At 62.2% G+C, this 11,914-nt stretch overlaps 1 protein-coding gene across 2 annotated transcripts in view; it reads right to left on the bottom strand.

Annotated features, from left to right (window-relative positions):
• Nucleotides 1–1,303: 1,303 nt before the first annotated feature.
• Nucleotides 1,304–11,914, bottom strand: part of DYNC1H1 (dynein cytoplasmic 1 heavy chain 1) — a 62,789-nt gene continuing 52,178 nt past the window's right edge. Inside the window, exons 57-78 of one of the 2 annotated variants that reach the window (XM_016166003.2) lie at nt 10,993–11,146; nt 10,375–10,521; nt 10,130–10,280; nt 9,717–9,970; nt 9,505–9,639; nt 9,315–9,409; nt 8,971–9,145; nt 8,726–8,798; nt 7,923–8,083; nt 7,723–7,834; nt 7,562–7,622; nt 7,345–7,468; nt 7,146–7,259; nt 6,084–6,254; nt 5,712–5,929; nt 5,515–5,618; nt 3,732–3,943; nt 3,137–3,290; nt 2,533–2,675; nt 2,252–2,420; nt 1,870–1,997; nt 1,304–1,662 (exon numbers count right to left, since the gene is read on the bottom strand). In XM_016166003.2, the coding sequence (XP_016021489.2) occupies nt 1,534–1,662; nt 1,870–1,997; nt 2,252–2,420; nt 2,533–2,675; nt 3,137–3,290; nt 3,732–3,943; nt 5,515–5,618; nt 5,712–5,929; nt 6,084–6,254; nt 7,146–7,259; nt 7,345–7,468; nt 7,562–7,622; nt 7,723–7,834; nt 7,923–8,083; nt 8,726–8,798; nt 8,971–9,145; nt 9,315–9,409; nt 9,505–9,639; nt 9,717–9,970; nt 10,130–10,280; nt 10,375–10,521; nt 10,993–11,146 (3,184 nt within the window). In that variant the 3' untranslated portion in view covers nt 1,304–1,533. Of the gene's footprint in view, nt 1,663–1,869; nt 1,998–2,251; nt 2,421–2,532; nt 2,676–3,136; nt 3,291–3,731; nt 3,944–5,514; nt 5,619–5,711; nt 5,930–6,083; nt 6,255–7,145; nt 7,260–7,344; nt 7,469–7,561; nt 7,623–7,722; nt 7,835–7,922; nt 8,084–8,725; nt 8,802–8,970; nt 9,146–9,314; nt 9,410–9,504; nt 9,640–9,716; nt 9,971–10,129; nt 10,281–10,374; nt 10,522–10,992; nt 11,147–11,914 lie in introns of both variants that reach the window. The other variant, XM_016166002.2, reaches the window with a different exon arrangement.

The raw sequence follows: 11,914 nt of genomic DNA, 5'->3' as shown, positions 1-11,914 counted from the left end.
CGAGGAGGGCCCCCGTGCTGTGGGGGGTGGGCTGGCCCCTCGGGCGGGTGCTCTGGGCCGCTCTCTGCCGGCTCTGCAGGTAGGCAGGGCTGTGGCCCCTGTCCAGCCTGACCCTTAAAATACAGAGCGAGTGGATGGTCCTAGAGGTGGGGGACCCCCGGGCCCAGGGTGTGGGGGTGGGGCTCATGGAGCCTGCCCTGGTCAGTGGTCACCTGGGATGTTAGGTCTGGAGGCAGGAAGTAGGCGCCCTGGGTACTCCTCGTGGGGCCCACACGCAGCCCTTCATGGGGGAGCTCTGATCCTGGACCCCGACCTCAGCGGGTGGCTGAGTCTGTGTGGCCAGTGGCCAGGCTGCTTCTGCTCGTTGCCCTCGGGCAGGAGACCAGGCCCCGGCCTCGTTGGGGGCCGCTCTGCTCTGCGCTCCCTCCCAGCTAGGCGTCCAGGCTCACAGGACACCCCCCTCCTGTGCGGGATCTTCGCCTGTAAGTGGGGTGGGCTTGGGAGGGCTGGGCCGGAGCCTTCGCCCATGGTGGCCTCTCTGTGGACTCCCCATCATCACTTGGTCCTAGCTTTTCTCCGGGGACCACCTGCAGCACTGACCAGCACTCCCACTGTAGAAAAGCTAAGAATCCTTATTTACTGGTTCAGAGAAAAACATTTAAAATAGGCTCCAATTTTCAATGGAATACAACTTTGGACTGCAATCAAGCCACCTAGGGACCCCTGGTGGAATGTTCGAGAAGTGGGTGAGGAGCTGGCTCTAACGCTCAGGCAGGGGGACAGCTGGAGCCTGCAGCTCGCGGGAGCCCTCAGGGTTTGGGGGCAGGGCTTGAGTATCCAGTCAGGCCACCACTCTGCTGTGGCCCAGAACAGTTCGTGTGGGATGGCGGGTGGCTGGTCCTGGTGGCCACCAGCAGGAAGAACAGGTTTATCACAGCCTGAGGCCTGGGCTCCATCATCCCAGATCTCTTGCAGGGCAGGCCAGGCCAGAAGCCACCACACCTGTCTCCCGCCACGTCCCACACAGCCACACAGCCTACCAACCACCTGCCCGGCTTCCTGCCACCCTGGGAGCTGTGGAATGAAGGTGCCAGGGAGGAGAAGGGGGGCGGAGCCGATGACGGTGTCGGCAGCCTCATCTGTGACACACAGCACCGCCAGGCTCCATGAGCTAAGGTACTGATTATCCATCCAGGAGGAGCCAGAGCTGAGCTGCCCTAGTGCCCAAGGCGCTCACGACCCAGCAGGCCCCCAGGGCTCCGGCCCCTGGGACCAGCATCAGGACAGAAGAGGCGGGGCCGGCTCATGCTTAGTGTTTTATTTAATAAAACAAGCCATGCGATCAACCCGCGAACACGTGCGTGGAGCCGCCGGTTCCCACCAGTCCAGGTGTTGGGCCTCGTCCACGATCCGCCAACCTCGAACCGACGACGGCTTTCCTGGGACAAGCCCACACCCTCCAAATGTTTAATAACCAATAAATGTTAAATGGTGCATTTCGCCGCCACAGGACGGGGAGCTGGGGAAGCCCAGTCACTCGGTGCAGAGGACAGCGACGCCGCGCTCGTAGAAGCTGCGTGGGTCCTCCTTGGTGGCGATTTCAAAGTCCACCGTGAAGATGAGGTCTGCACGGGTGAAGTTCAGGTAGACGGGCAGGGTCACCTATGAGCAAAGGCAGAGGCGTCACTCGTGGGTTAGGGAAGAACGAGAACCTGGCCAGGAGCCGGCTGCGGGTGGCCGTGGCTCTACTCCAGAGGGACGTGGGTGGGCTTCTCCCTGAAGGAGCTGATTCCTAGTTGCAGGGAGAAGTCCCCGGGGACACGGGGCAGGGGACGCCACCCTGGCGCCAACGTGGTGCCCGCCGCTTACCACGCTGGCCTTCCTCTCGGCGTTGGTCTGCTTGACCCAGCGCAGCTGCGTCAGCGGGAGGACGGTGGAGATGGCGTTGGAGAGCGAGAGCTTGTTGTTACTGCACGTGGCCCCCTGCAGCTTCAGACCTGGGGGGGGGGGCGAGTCCACCGATCGGGAGCGGGAACAGCTCTGCGCGCCCACTGGCCACGGGACGCGGGGGCCGACCCACGGCACAGCTCTGGCTCCTGGGCGGCGACCTCCCCGCACACCTTGGGGCGGGAGCACCGTCCGAGGACTACCAGGCACCGCGAGCAGGCGAGCCGGGCCGCCTGGAGGCCGGCGCGGGGAGCGTGAGCGAGAAGCTCAGACAGTGGGCTGGGTCTCCACACACCCCACTCACCCGTGACGCCGAAGCTGCAGGCGTCGAGGGCAGCACTCTGCGAGGTGGTGACGTTGACCTCCAGGCAGAGCTCCTCCAGGGACCAGCTGTTGGCCTGGGCCACGTACTGCCTGGTGGCGGTGATGTACGCCTCAGGCACAAACAGGCCGCCCAGACACACGTGGATGTTCTGTGGGAAGCAGCAGCCTGGTGAGGAGCGAGCTCACCTGTCCCCCAGGTCAGCCCCGTCCCTGGCTGTCCCCGCCCCAGCTGCCCGGCTGCTCAGGAGCGGCCGTCACCACCTTTAGCTCCTTGGCACCGCCAGACGCAGCCGCCAGGGAGATGTTCTGCAGCTGTTTGATCCTCTCGCTGAAGTCGGACACCCACTGGATCACGGTCATGCCCGCGGGCACCGTGTAGTGGGACCAGCTCCGAGGCAAGATGCCTGTGGGGGGGAAGGCCCGGGCCGGCGTCAGTTCCGGTCCCCAGTGCGGACCGGGTGCCCCGCGCGCGCGCCCCGCCGCCTCCGCCAGCTGTCGCTCGCCCACCCGGAAAGGGCCGCCATCACCTGTGCATCTGCTCCAGCAGGACCACAGTCACCCGAGTACCGCAGCCCAGCTCGACCCTGCGAGTCCGTGCCGCTGGCCATTCCGGCTCTGGGGCCGATGGGAGACATGTGGGGCTGCCCTGTGTCTCTGGACTCAGGTCGCCCACCTTTTCTCTGTCCTAATCCAGGTCCCCCACCTTTTCTCTGTCCTAATCCCCCCAAAAGTGCAGAAATGGCATAAAGATTTTAGTGAATGTTCAGTGAGCCAGCACAAAAGGAAAAGAAATCCTGTCGGGAATTTCCGGGCCTGTCCGGAGGTGAGGGCCGCGGCGGAGGGGCTGGGACCGGGCCCCCCGCACCTTTCACCAGCTCGTTGATGAGCGTGCGCAGGTAGTTGGTCTGTTTCTTCTTTCCTTCACACACTTGGACGACGTCGGCAAGATCCTGGCGAACGTCCTGCAGTAACTTCGCTCCCATCTTCACTTCTCTCTCAAAAAATCTGAACAGAGGATCCTGAATTGTTCGAAGAGATGGCCAGAGGGAAAGGCGGACTTCAGAAGGGGCCCCTTCCCCAGCGGAAAAGAAAACCAGGCAAACCAAGGATGCCAACTGCTGGGGGCCGGGGAGTCCGGGGAGTCCACAGCCCTGCCGGTCCCTGCATCTGAGCACGGGCTGGGCCCAGACCCCGCATGAAGCTGGTCGCAGTCCCGCTGCGGCCCTGCCCGACGGACACGGCCCAGACAACTCTCTGTGGAGTCGTTCACCTGGCTGAGCGAAGCCACACGACCTCCTCAGCCGTGTCTGGCCAGTTCAGTGAGGATCAACCCTCTCTGTCTGGGTTCGGGCATGTGCTTGCTATGTGACAACACTACGCACAGCTGTCTGTCCATCTTGCTAAGACCATCTCAAGCCCGTGGACACTGGGGCAGCCCCACCCACGCCCTGCCCGGCCACCTTGATGTTGTCCACTGTCCGTTTCAGGTGGCTCAGCGTCTGAGGGATGAGGTGCAGCCAGTTGGAGGCGGTGGTGTGCAGCGTCCTCATCCAGGCGGGGCGGCCGTCTGACGTGGAGTCTGTCCTCGCCTTCTTCTCGGCCTCGGCGTAGGCCAAGTCGTCCTCATCCTCCAGCATCTGCATCTTCAGCATCTTGCTGATCATGTCCACACCTAGGCCGCGACCCCACCAGCAGCAGATGGAAGGACGGGACGGGCGGGAGGTCGGAGGGAAAGAAGACCAAGATGTAAAGGCCACGTCGTGAGTTTACCTGCCAGGTGCCGAGTGAGCACGTGTTTCTGCAGCACAGAAAACGGCCTGGCCAGAACACCTGCTACCAGGTCAAGCCAGGGCCGTGGGCGGGGAGGCCACCTGCGCTGTGAGCGCGTCACTACTCCGGGCTGGCTGCCTGCGTGTTCTGGACCCCGCTCAGAGGCCTGCCCCCACCTGAGCGAGCCGTGGTGTGCCTGCCCGGCCCCCAGCCCCGACCCCGTGCTGGCAGCAGCACTGCCGCCTGGGGGCGGGGTTGAGGCCCGTGTGCATGAACCTGCAAGATTATGACGCGGCTGCAAATGTCTCATTGCTTAGCACTGTGGCCCTCCCCGTGGCAGCCGACGCGCTGAGCACGTGTTGGTGGTGCTGCTGGTGTGTAAACCTGCGCTGACGGTCACGTGAGAGCACAGGACGGGGTGCCTGATGACGGCAACGACCACGTTGCTGCCTTACATGTTAATGAAAAGTTCAGTGTGGTAACTTCAGAGTTACTCACGCTCCTCACGTAAAACAGTTCTGTGGTGGAGCAGGGCGCCCCGCACGCCTCACGTTTACCCGTCTCTCTGCCTGACTTAATCTTGTGGTTGACACAGTCACATGCTGACGGGCTTGTGGCCCAGGAGCAGCAGACTGCACACACAGCCCGGGCGCGCAGCGGGCTAAACGACCCGGCTGTGAGGCCACGGTGACGTTCACCTGAGGAAGCTTGCCGGCGATGCGTTTCTCAGCGCTGGCCCTGTCCTCAGGTGGCGCCCAGGTGCACATGCTCCTGTGTGAGATGCTGCTACCCCCACCTGCTTAGCACCCGGGCCTCAAACTCTCAGCGGCTGACCAGCCCAACCAGTACCTTGGTCACCTGTGGGGCTGCCACCACCTCACTGGCACGCATTCTAGGCCACCCCTGGTCAGAAAGCAAGCCCTGCAACTTGTCACAGGGCTGAACGGAAGGCCTGCCGTGAACGGCTCGGTTCCGCCCTAGCGACCAGTGCGTGACGGGCCTGCATGCTGGCCCCACGCGGCCTCATCGACACAGCTCCAATTCAGGAGGTGTGGGCTGGGGCCTGAGAATCTGCATGTCTGAGAATCTCCAGGCAAGGCTGATGCTACTGCTCTGCGGACCACACTTTCAGAAGGACTGGATTACACGATTTACTGACAACAATCTCGCAGGTAAAAAAAAAAAAATTTCTAAAAAAAATGTGTTTTGATAGAGTAACAGTTTAAAATACCACTTAGTACCAAGCACTTCACAATTCTAAAAAAAAAAAAAAATGAAATTATTTCTGTTATTTCTGTTGGATGAAAACCCAAATGTGACTTCCAGACCTGATTTCCGTAAACATCACGGCTTTTGCCCGGGACTGAGCCCGCACTGCGGGAGACGCCCCCGGGAGCCGCTCTGCCCCCTGCCTCCCCGGGCGCGGGGGGCGGAGCAGCTGGTGCCGGGCGGGGGCTGGGCCGGGGCACTCACCCTGGGTGGTGAGGAGGACCCTCTCGGCGTTGTTGGGCAGGCCCAGCCAGGACGGCGTCTGGGCGTCGGGGAGCAGCTCCACCCACTGCACGAACTCCTCGCGCCTGCAAAACCAGCGCGCCGGGAAGCGCGGTCACGGGCGGCGCCGGGAGCAGCCCGGCGCGGCGGCCGCGTGGTCAGGGGAGGCGGGCGCGTACCTGATGCCGTCCGGCATCTGGATGTCCTTGTGCCCGTCGACCTTGCAGGCCAGCTTGAACTCACTGTCGAAGCTCTTCGTGGTGAACAGGCGCTCCAGGAAAGTGTTGAGCAGGCGCTGGTCGAACTCATTGTCCACTCGCCCGCCGTAGATGGACTGGGCCATCAAGGTCTTCAGGGCGGACCACGGGATCTTGTCCGGCGAGATGTTCTGCCTCCCCTGGTGAGGGAGGCTGGTCAGCGAGTGCAGGGCGGGCCGCCAGCGCGCCCACCCCCCAGCCGCCGGGGCTGTGTGCGGGAGCCGAGCGCACGGCGCCCCCGCTGCACGTCTGCGTGCTCCCCCTCCGCCGCGGACGGGCACGGCCCACACTTGCCTTTGCCGTGTCGTCCAGCCACGTGTCCACCGTGTCGCAGGCTGACCGCAGGTCAGACTCCCCAAATTCGTACTTCTTCGACCACCCCAGAGGCGCGTACCGTAAGCGTTCTTGGATGATGGCATGGAACCAGGCCAGCAGGAAGTACAAGCGAGCGCGCTCGTTGGGAGACTAGAGGAGGAAGGTTACCGCACAGGGTCACCGGGAAGCAGCGCCCTTTCTATCCCAGGAAACAGCGCGGTCCTATGTCGTGATCGAAGCTCTAAAGGGAGCCCCCCACGTCCTGACCCTGCACCGCCTGCACTCTAGGGCTTAGGGCGCAGCAAGTCCATGCGAATACTCAACATGGCCCAATAACACTGTTGGGGTAACGTGTTCAGCCAAGAGAAAACTACACAGAAGACAGTTTTTCTGAAAACGTCAAAAAAGGTGCAGTACGGCACAAGATAGAGTTGCCCCTTGAACAGCACGGGCTTCGACGGGCTGGGTCTACGCGTATGCGGGGTTGTCAATCCACACCGGCCAGCCCTCTGCACTCCGGTTCGCACGCGTGGACGTGGGGGCCGACTGCGTGCACTCGTCTCCGCCACTTCCCAGAGCGGACGCGAGCATCCAGGACTCTGGTATCCGCAGGGGGAGGGGCCGTCCTGGAACCACTCCCAGCAGATACTGGGGGACGGCTGTAGAGCTTCGGGGTAGTCCGAAGCTCCACGTGGGTTTTTGAGGGCACGGAGGTCGGCACCCCTAGCGCCTGCGCTGTTCGAGGGTCCAGTGCAGTACCCGGACCCATCCTCCCACCACGAGCCTCGGCCTTTACTGGGTGCCGTGCTGGGGAGCGGAGGGCTCCCAGACACCTGGTCCGGGACACCAGTCGGGGATGTGGCCAGAGCTTTACTGCGGGCGCGTGTGCTCGCCTGGAGCCTGCCGCGCCGCTGCCACCTGACGCCGTTCGCGTATCCGCCACCCCGTTCACAGGAGGGCGGTTTTACCTGCGCGTGAGGCCCCTAGCGTGACCGGCTGTGCCGGGGGTTCTGGGGCCGCGGGGACGGGGCGCGTCCTTACCTTGCATATGCGCGCCACGGGGATGCTGCTGAACGTCCTCAGCATGTTGGCCTTCACCCCCGGGGGCGGCTCGAACACGAAGATGCGGCCGGCGCGTAGCAGGTTCACAGGCACCTGGGGGGGACGCGGCGCCTGTCAGCCTGCCCCACGCACGTCGTCTGGACGCGGCGCCGGGCGTCTCCCCCCGCTGCCCGCCCACCTTGGGGTTGATCTCCATGGTGAGGAAGAGCCGGAAGCAGGCGTGCGGCTGCAGGGAGTGCAGCTTCTTCTCCAGCTGCATCAGCCACCCCGGTGCCAGGTGCACGTTCTTCAGCATCACCCACCTGCAGGCAGAGGGGGTCAGAGCCTCGGCCCGGCTCGGTCTCCTGTCCCAGCTCTGGGCAGCCGAGGCTCCCGAACGGACGGAAGAGGCCTACCTGCCCGACTTCACGGCCGTGTTTATCGCCTTATCTGCCTGGTTGAAGCCTTCTGCCGAGCCTGGAGCAGAGAGCTTCGCGTCAGCGCGGCAGGCCCGGGGTCAGTGCCCACCGTGACCTCTGCGGGCCGCCAGCCCCAGGGAGCGGTCAGGCACCCTTACCGATGGCGATCGAGGTGATCTGCGTGTTCTGCTCAGCCGCGAGGTCCTCGACATGCCCGCTGGCATCGTAACCAGGCACAGAGCACATCAGGACGGGTGTGTTTGGCTTCACCTGCACACGAATAAGTCGGAGGTGAGCGTGTCCCAGAGGACAGCGGGTACCCGCCAGGGGCCAGGAGAGCCCGGGCGGCGAGGCGCACCTCTGTGTCCACGATGTGGGTCAGGTCGAGTGGCTGCTCCATGATGGACATGAAGGACTCGCCAAGGTTCGTGGAGACGAACAGGTGGGCCATGGCCAGCAGGCGGTCGGGGCGGAAAGCCTGGATCAGGAGCAGGCGGTGGATGGCCTGCCCGATGGGCGCTGAAACGAGACCGCGCGGAGTGGTGGGGGCTGGCGACAGCACAGACTGTGAGCTGTGCCCCCGCCTGGCTTGGCGAAGTGTCCAAGACTCAGATCAGACGACCTCGGGAATCTCGACCCCACCTCTGGTCCTCCCTGTCCCCAGGAGAACTGCCACCACCTCCTGTGCCCTGAGTGGACCCTCTGGGCGTACCCACGACAGCGACTGCCTCGGTCTCCTCGTGGGTGCTGTGCCAGTTACTGACGTTAAAAGACCCCGATACCCGTGTGCTGCAGGGGACACCGGCATCTAGGACCACCACACAGGAGCGCCAGCACTGGTGGCCTGCAGCCGGGTAGAGCTCGCCCGCCGCCTCCTGGCCCAGCTGGCCCAGGGCCTCGGGTGACAAGCTCACAACAGCCCATCGCCCCCGACGGTGGGCAGAGGCCTTCCTGTTTCTCTTTTGGTCTTTAAGAGTGAGCTGAAACAGGAACTAGGAATTTTTTGCTCTCCTACTGCTAAACTAACTCCTCAAGTTTGAAGCCGGAATACTTCTTTCAGGAACCACGGACTATTTGGGGGCAGCATCCCTTCCTCAAGCACCAAAGCCCGACCGGATGTTTAGGTCCGGAAGGAAAGCAGGAGGCCTGACCGGGGCTTACTTGCAGGTGTGTCTTCACTCCAGAGGTACGGCACCGTCTGCTCTGGGGAGCTGCTGTCCAGCCAGATGCCGAACTGCTGTGGGGAGACAGCGGGAGCGTCACCGCGGCCACCATCTCGGTGGGTGCGGGGCGGGCCTGGCCTTCCAGACGTTTGACGAGCGCACAAACACGTTTCTGGGTTTGCCACGACACACGCACTCCCTCACTGCCCGTTTCCTGGGGACAGACTCGTCTGGAACACCCACCTCGTCGGCCTGAACCTTTGCGATCAGATCCTTAAACGCCGGGAGACAGCTCAGACGCACCACCGCTTCGGCCTGCTCCACGGTCAGGCCCCGGATCGCGGGCGTCGAGCCGGCGCTCAGCACGATTTCCTTCCCTCTCAGGAAGTGCTGGAACTCGGCCTCGTAGGTGGGCTCCCTGCAAAGGGGGCGACAGGCTAGCTGGGTCTCTTAGGTTCATTTCTGCTGTCACTAAAAGAGCAGCGACGACTTAGAGAAAACAAGAACACATCCCGACGTCAAACGGCCATCGGCACCCACGGAACGCCGTCGTCCAGGAGGGAGGGGAGGCGGGCGCCCGGCCTTACCCGATCGTGCCCTTCAGCTTGATTCTCGCCAGCAGCATGGCGAAGGTGATGTGGTCCTGGTGCAGCATGCCCCTGGCCACCCGGTTGAACGCCACCTGGGCACAGAAGCAGGGACCGCTGCTGCTTCCGAGGGACCGCGTCCGCGCCCCGCACCCCGCCCCCCGGGAAGCCGCGCGTGCCGGCGCCGCACCTGGAAGAGGTCCTTCGTTATGCTGGAGAGGCGCTGCGTGTGGTCCGTGACGCCCTTCAGGTTCGGGTTCTCGTACAGGACGTTGTGGTAGATGTCCAGGAAGAACTGGAGGGAGTACTGGTACAGGAAGTGTATCTGGGGGCCGGGACGACGGCCGTCAGCACCGCGCGGCGCCGGGGCCCCGCCCGGCCCGGGCCGCCCGCCGCGGGTACCTGCTTCAGGGCCTCCATGGTGAAGTAGATGCTGCTGCAGGCGGTGGACAGCGGCAGGTACTGCTGGGACACGGTCTCCACCTCCTGCATCACGATGTCGGTCTCCTCGACTTTCCTCGTCACCTCGGCCGCCTCCCTCTTGAGGTTCTCCAGAGTCGTTATGATCGTGTCGTCGTCCAAAATGCGCCCTTTCACCTCGTTCAGAGCTTGCAGCAGAGACTTCTCCAGCTGACGCAGACGCAGCTGAAACTCGCCTTCGGAGACGGAAACGGCCGGAGTTGGCGGCAGTACTTACCGTCTCTCACGAGGAAAGCTCTCTGAAGAGTCTGTCACAGCTGGAGCCTCCCAGGCCCTTACAAGTCCAGCCTCCTCACCTGCCCCCGGATCTGAGAGCCACAGATCCAGAAACGTACCTTGAAGTTTAAGAAGATCAGAACGTTTTTCGTCCACGTCGGGTCTCTCTGCTTTAAGTACTTCATTTAGACACTGGCTTTGTAAACTGCTTCGGGTGACTGTGAAGTTGACAAACGTGACCCGGGAGCAGAGATCTGGTGGGAACTCGACCTGCCCAAAGGGGTGACAGGACAGTCTGCTTTGTCACTTGGGCTGTTAACTCCCAACACCGCCATGCTTTTATACGCGAAGCGCCCCTGCTTACGGTTGGATCGCGGGTGGACAAGAAGATGACGAATGATGGGGACAGGTCTATATCTTGGTCACCGAGGGTAATCAGCACTCTACCCCCCGTTCGCCGGACTTCGCGGTTCAGCACTGGATTCAGAACTGGATCGTAGCTTTCCACATCCTGCAGACACACGTACGAAACTGGACGGTTAGGGCTTCACAGTACTGTGTTCACCGAATCGTGGTGTGTCGACACTGACTCCCCATTCCAGAGAAACACCTCCCCGGAGCACCTAGCCATTCAGACTCGCGCTGGCCAGTATGGTAGCCACGAGCCTCATGTGGCCACCACGCTGGACAGTACCAACTGCAGAGCACATCGATCACTGCAGGTGGCTCCAGGGGACAGTGACAACTTAGACTAAGTGGAATTCTAACTGTAAACCCTGTTTTTGTTGGATTTATTTTTTAAGAGAACAATCCCAAAGCTTTATCCTTTCTTTGGTTATCAAATGAAGTCTTACAAAGTTTAAAACTATCACTTTGTATTATATAACTTAGTTTTACTTCACATTAACTGTTTTAAAAAGATCTAAACGTAGCCCTAAAAAGAATTCTCTCGGAAGCGGGTGTGGAGTCCGGACGCACGCACCTGCACCAGCAGGGGGTTGCCGAACCGCAGTGCGCTCTCCAGGTTCTTCCTGAAGGCGTCATCCAGGAAGCTGGTCCGCGTGATCTTACGGTCCTTGTACTCGTTCATAATGAACTCCGTGGCCTGTCCGGAGGGGTCAATGATCAGCGGGTACCTGCGGATGAGGCGGAAGAGCAGGCTGCAGGAGCCAACGGGACGTGCGCAGACATGGCACGGAGCCCCGCGAGGCAGGCGGAGAGGCCGCCCCTCCCGGACCGCCCTGCAGAGACGTGGCCTAGGGGCTTAATGCTAAAAGCGTCTGTTTCAGAACTCCCGTAAGGACGAGGGCAGGCAGGCAGGCACGGACCGAGGGCTGCGGCTCCAACGCCCTCTCTGGGGCACAGGTGCCACTCAGCATCCTGCACGGGCCTCTCCAAAGGCCGAGCACGCCGCGTGAGAGTTCCCGTGCCGTGCGTCATTTACATCCCTTCTAGACGGCGACCTCCTATTAACTAGGTATCAACAGTGCTACAGCAGCACCAAGACCCAACAATTATAGAGTTTAAACTGTCAGGGACACTGGCAAGTTACAGACACGTCTTCGTTCAATCCCCGCTAACGTGCGAGAGAGCGCTGATATCGTACCCATTCTCACAGAGGAGGAACGTGAGGCACAGAAGGCCGAAGTGTTCAGGGTCCTACGGCTGAGAAATTTAAAAACGTGCAATGTACACACAAATGCTCGTGGAAGGGTACGTGGGGAGAACCCCACCATCCTTTGGTCCTGTTTCCGGTCCGCCCACGCGGAGCACGTCTCGGTGTTGCTGGACACACGTGCATCCGAGGGGGGGGGCACAGCCCGCCCTCGCTCTCCCTGCTGGAGCACCCCCTGCATGCAGGTCCCATGTGAACGGCAGGCACGGGCCTCTGTCAGCTGGCACTG

The sequence above is a fragment of the Rousettus aegyptiacus genome, unplaced genomic scaffold (assembly GCF_014176215.1).
Source record: "Rousettus aegyptiacus isolate mRouAeg1 unplaced genomic scaffold, mRouAeg1.p scaffold_m13_p_3, whole genome shotgun sequence".
Classification (NCBI taxonomy): Eukaryota; Metazoa; Chordata; class Mammalia; order Chiroptera; family Pteropodidae; genus Rousettus; species Rousettus aegyptiacus.
Note: the sequence above shows the minus strand (reverse complement) of the source record. Positions and strands in the feature narration are given on the sequence as shown.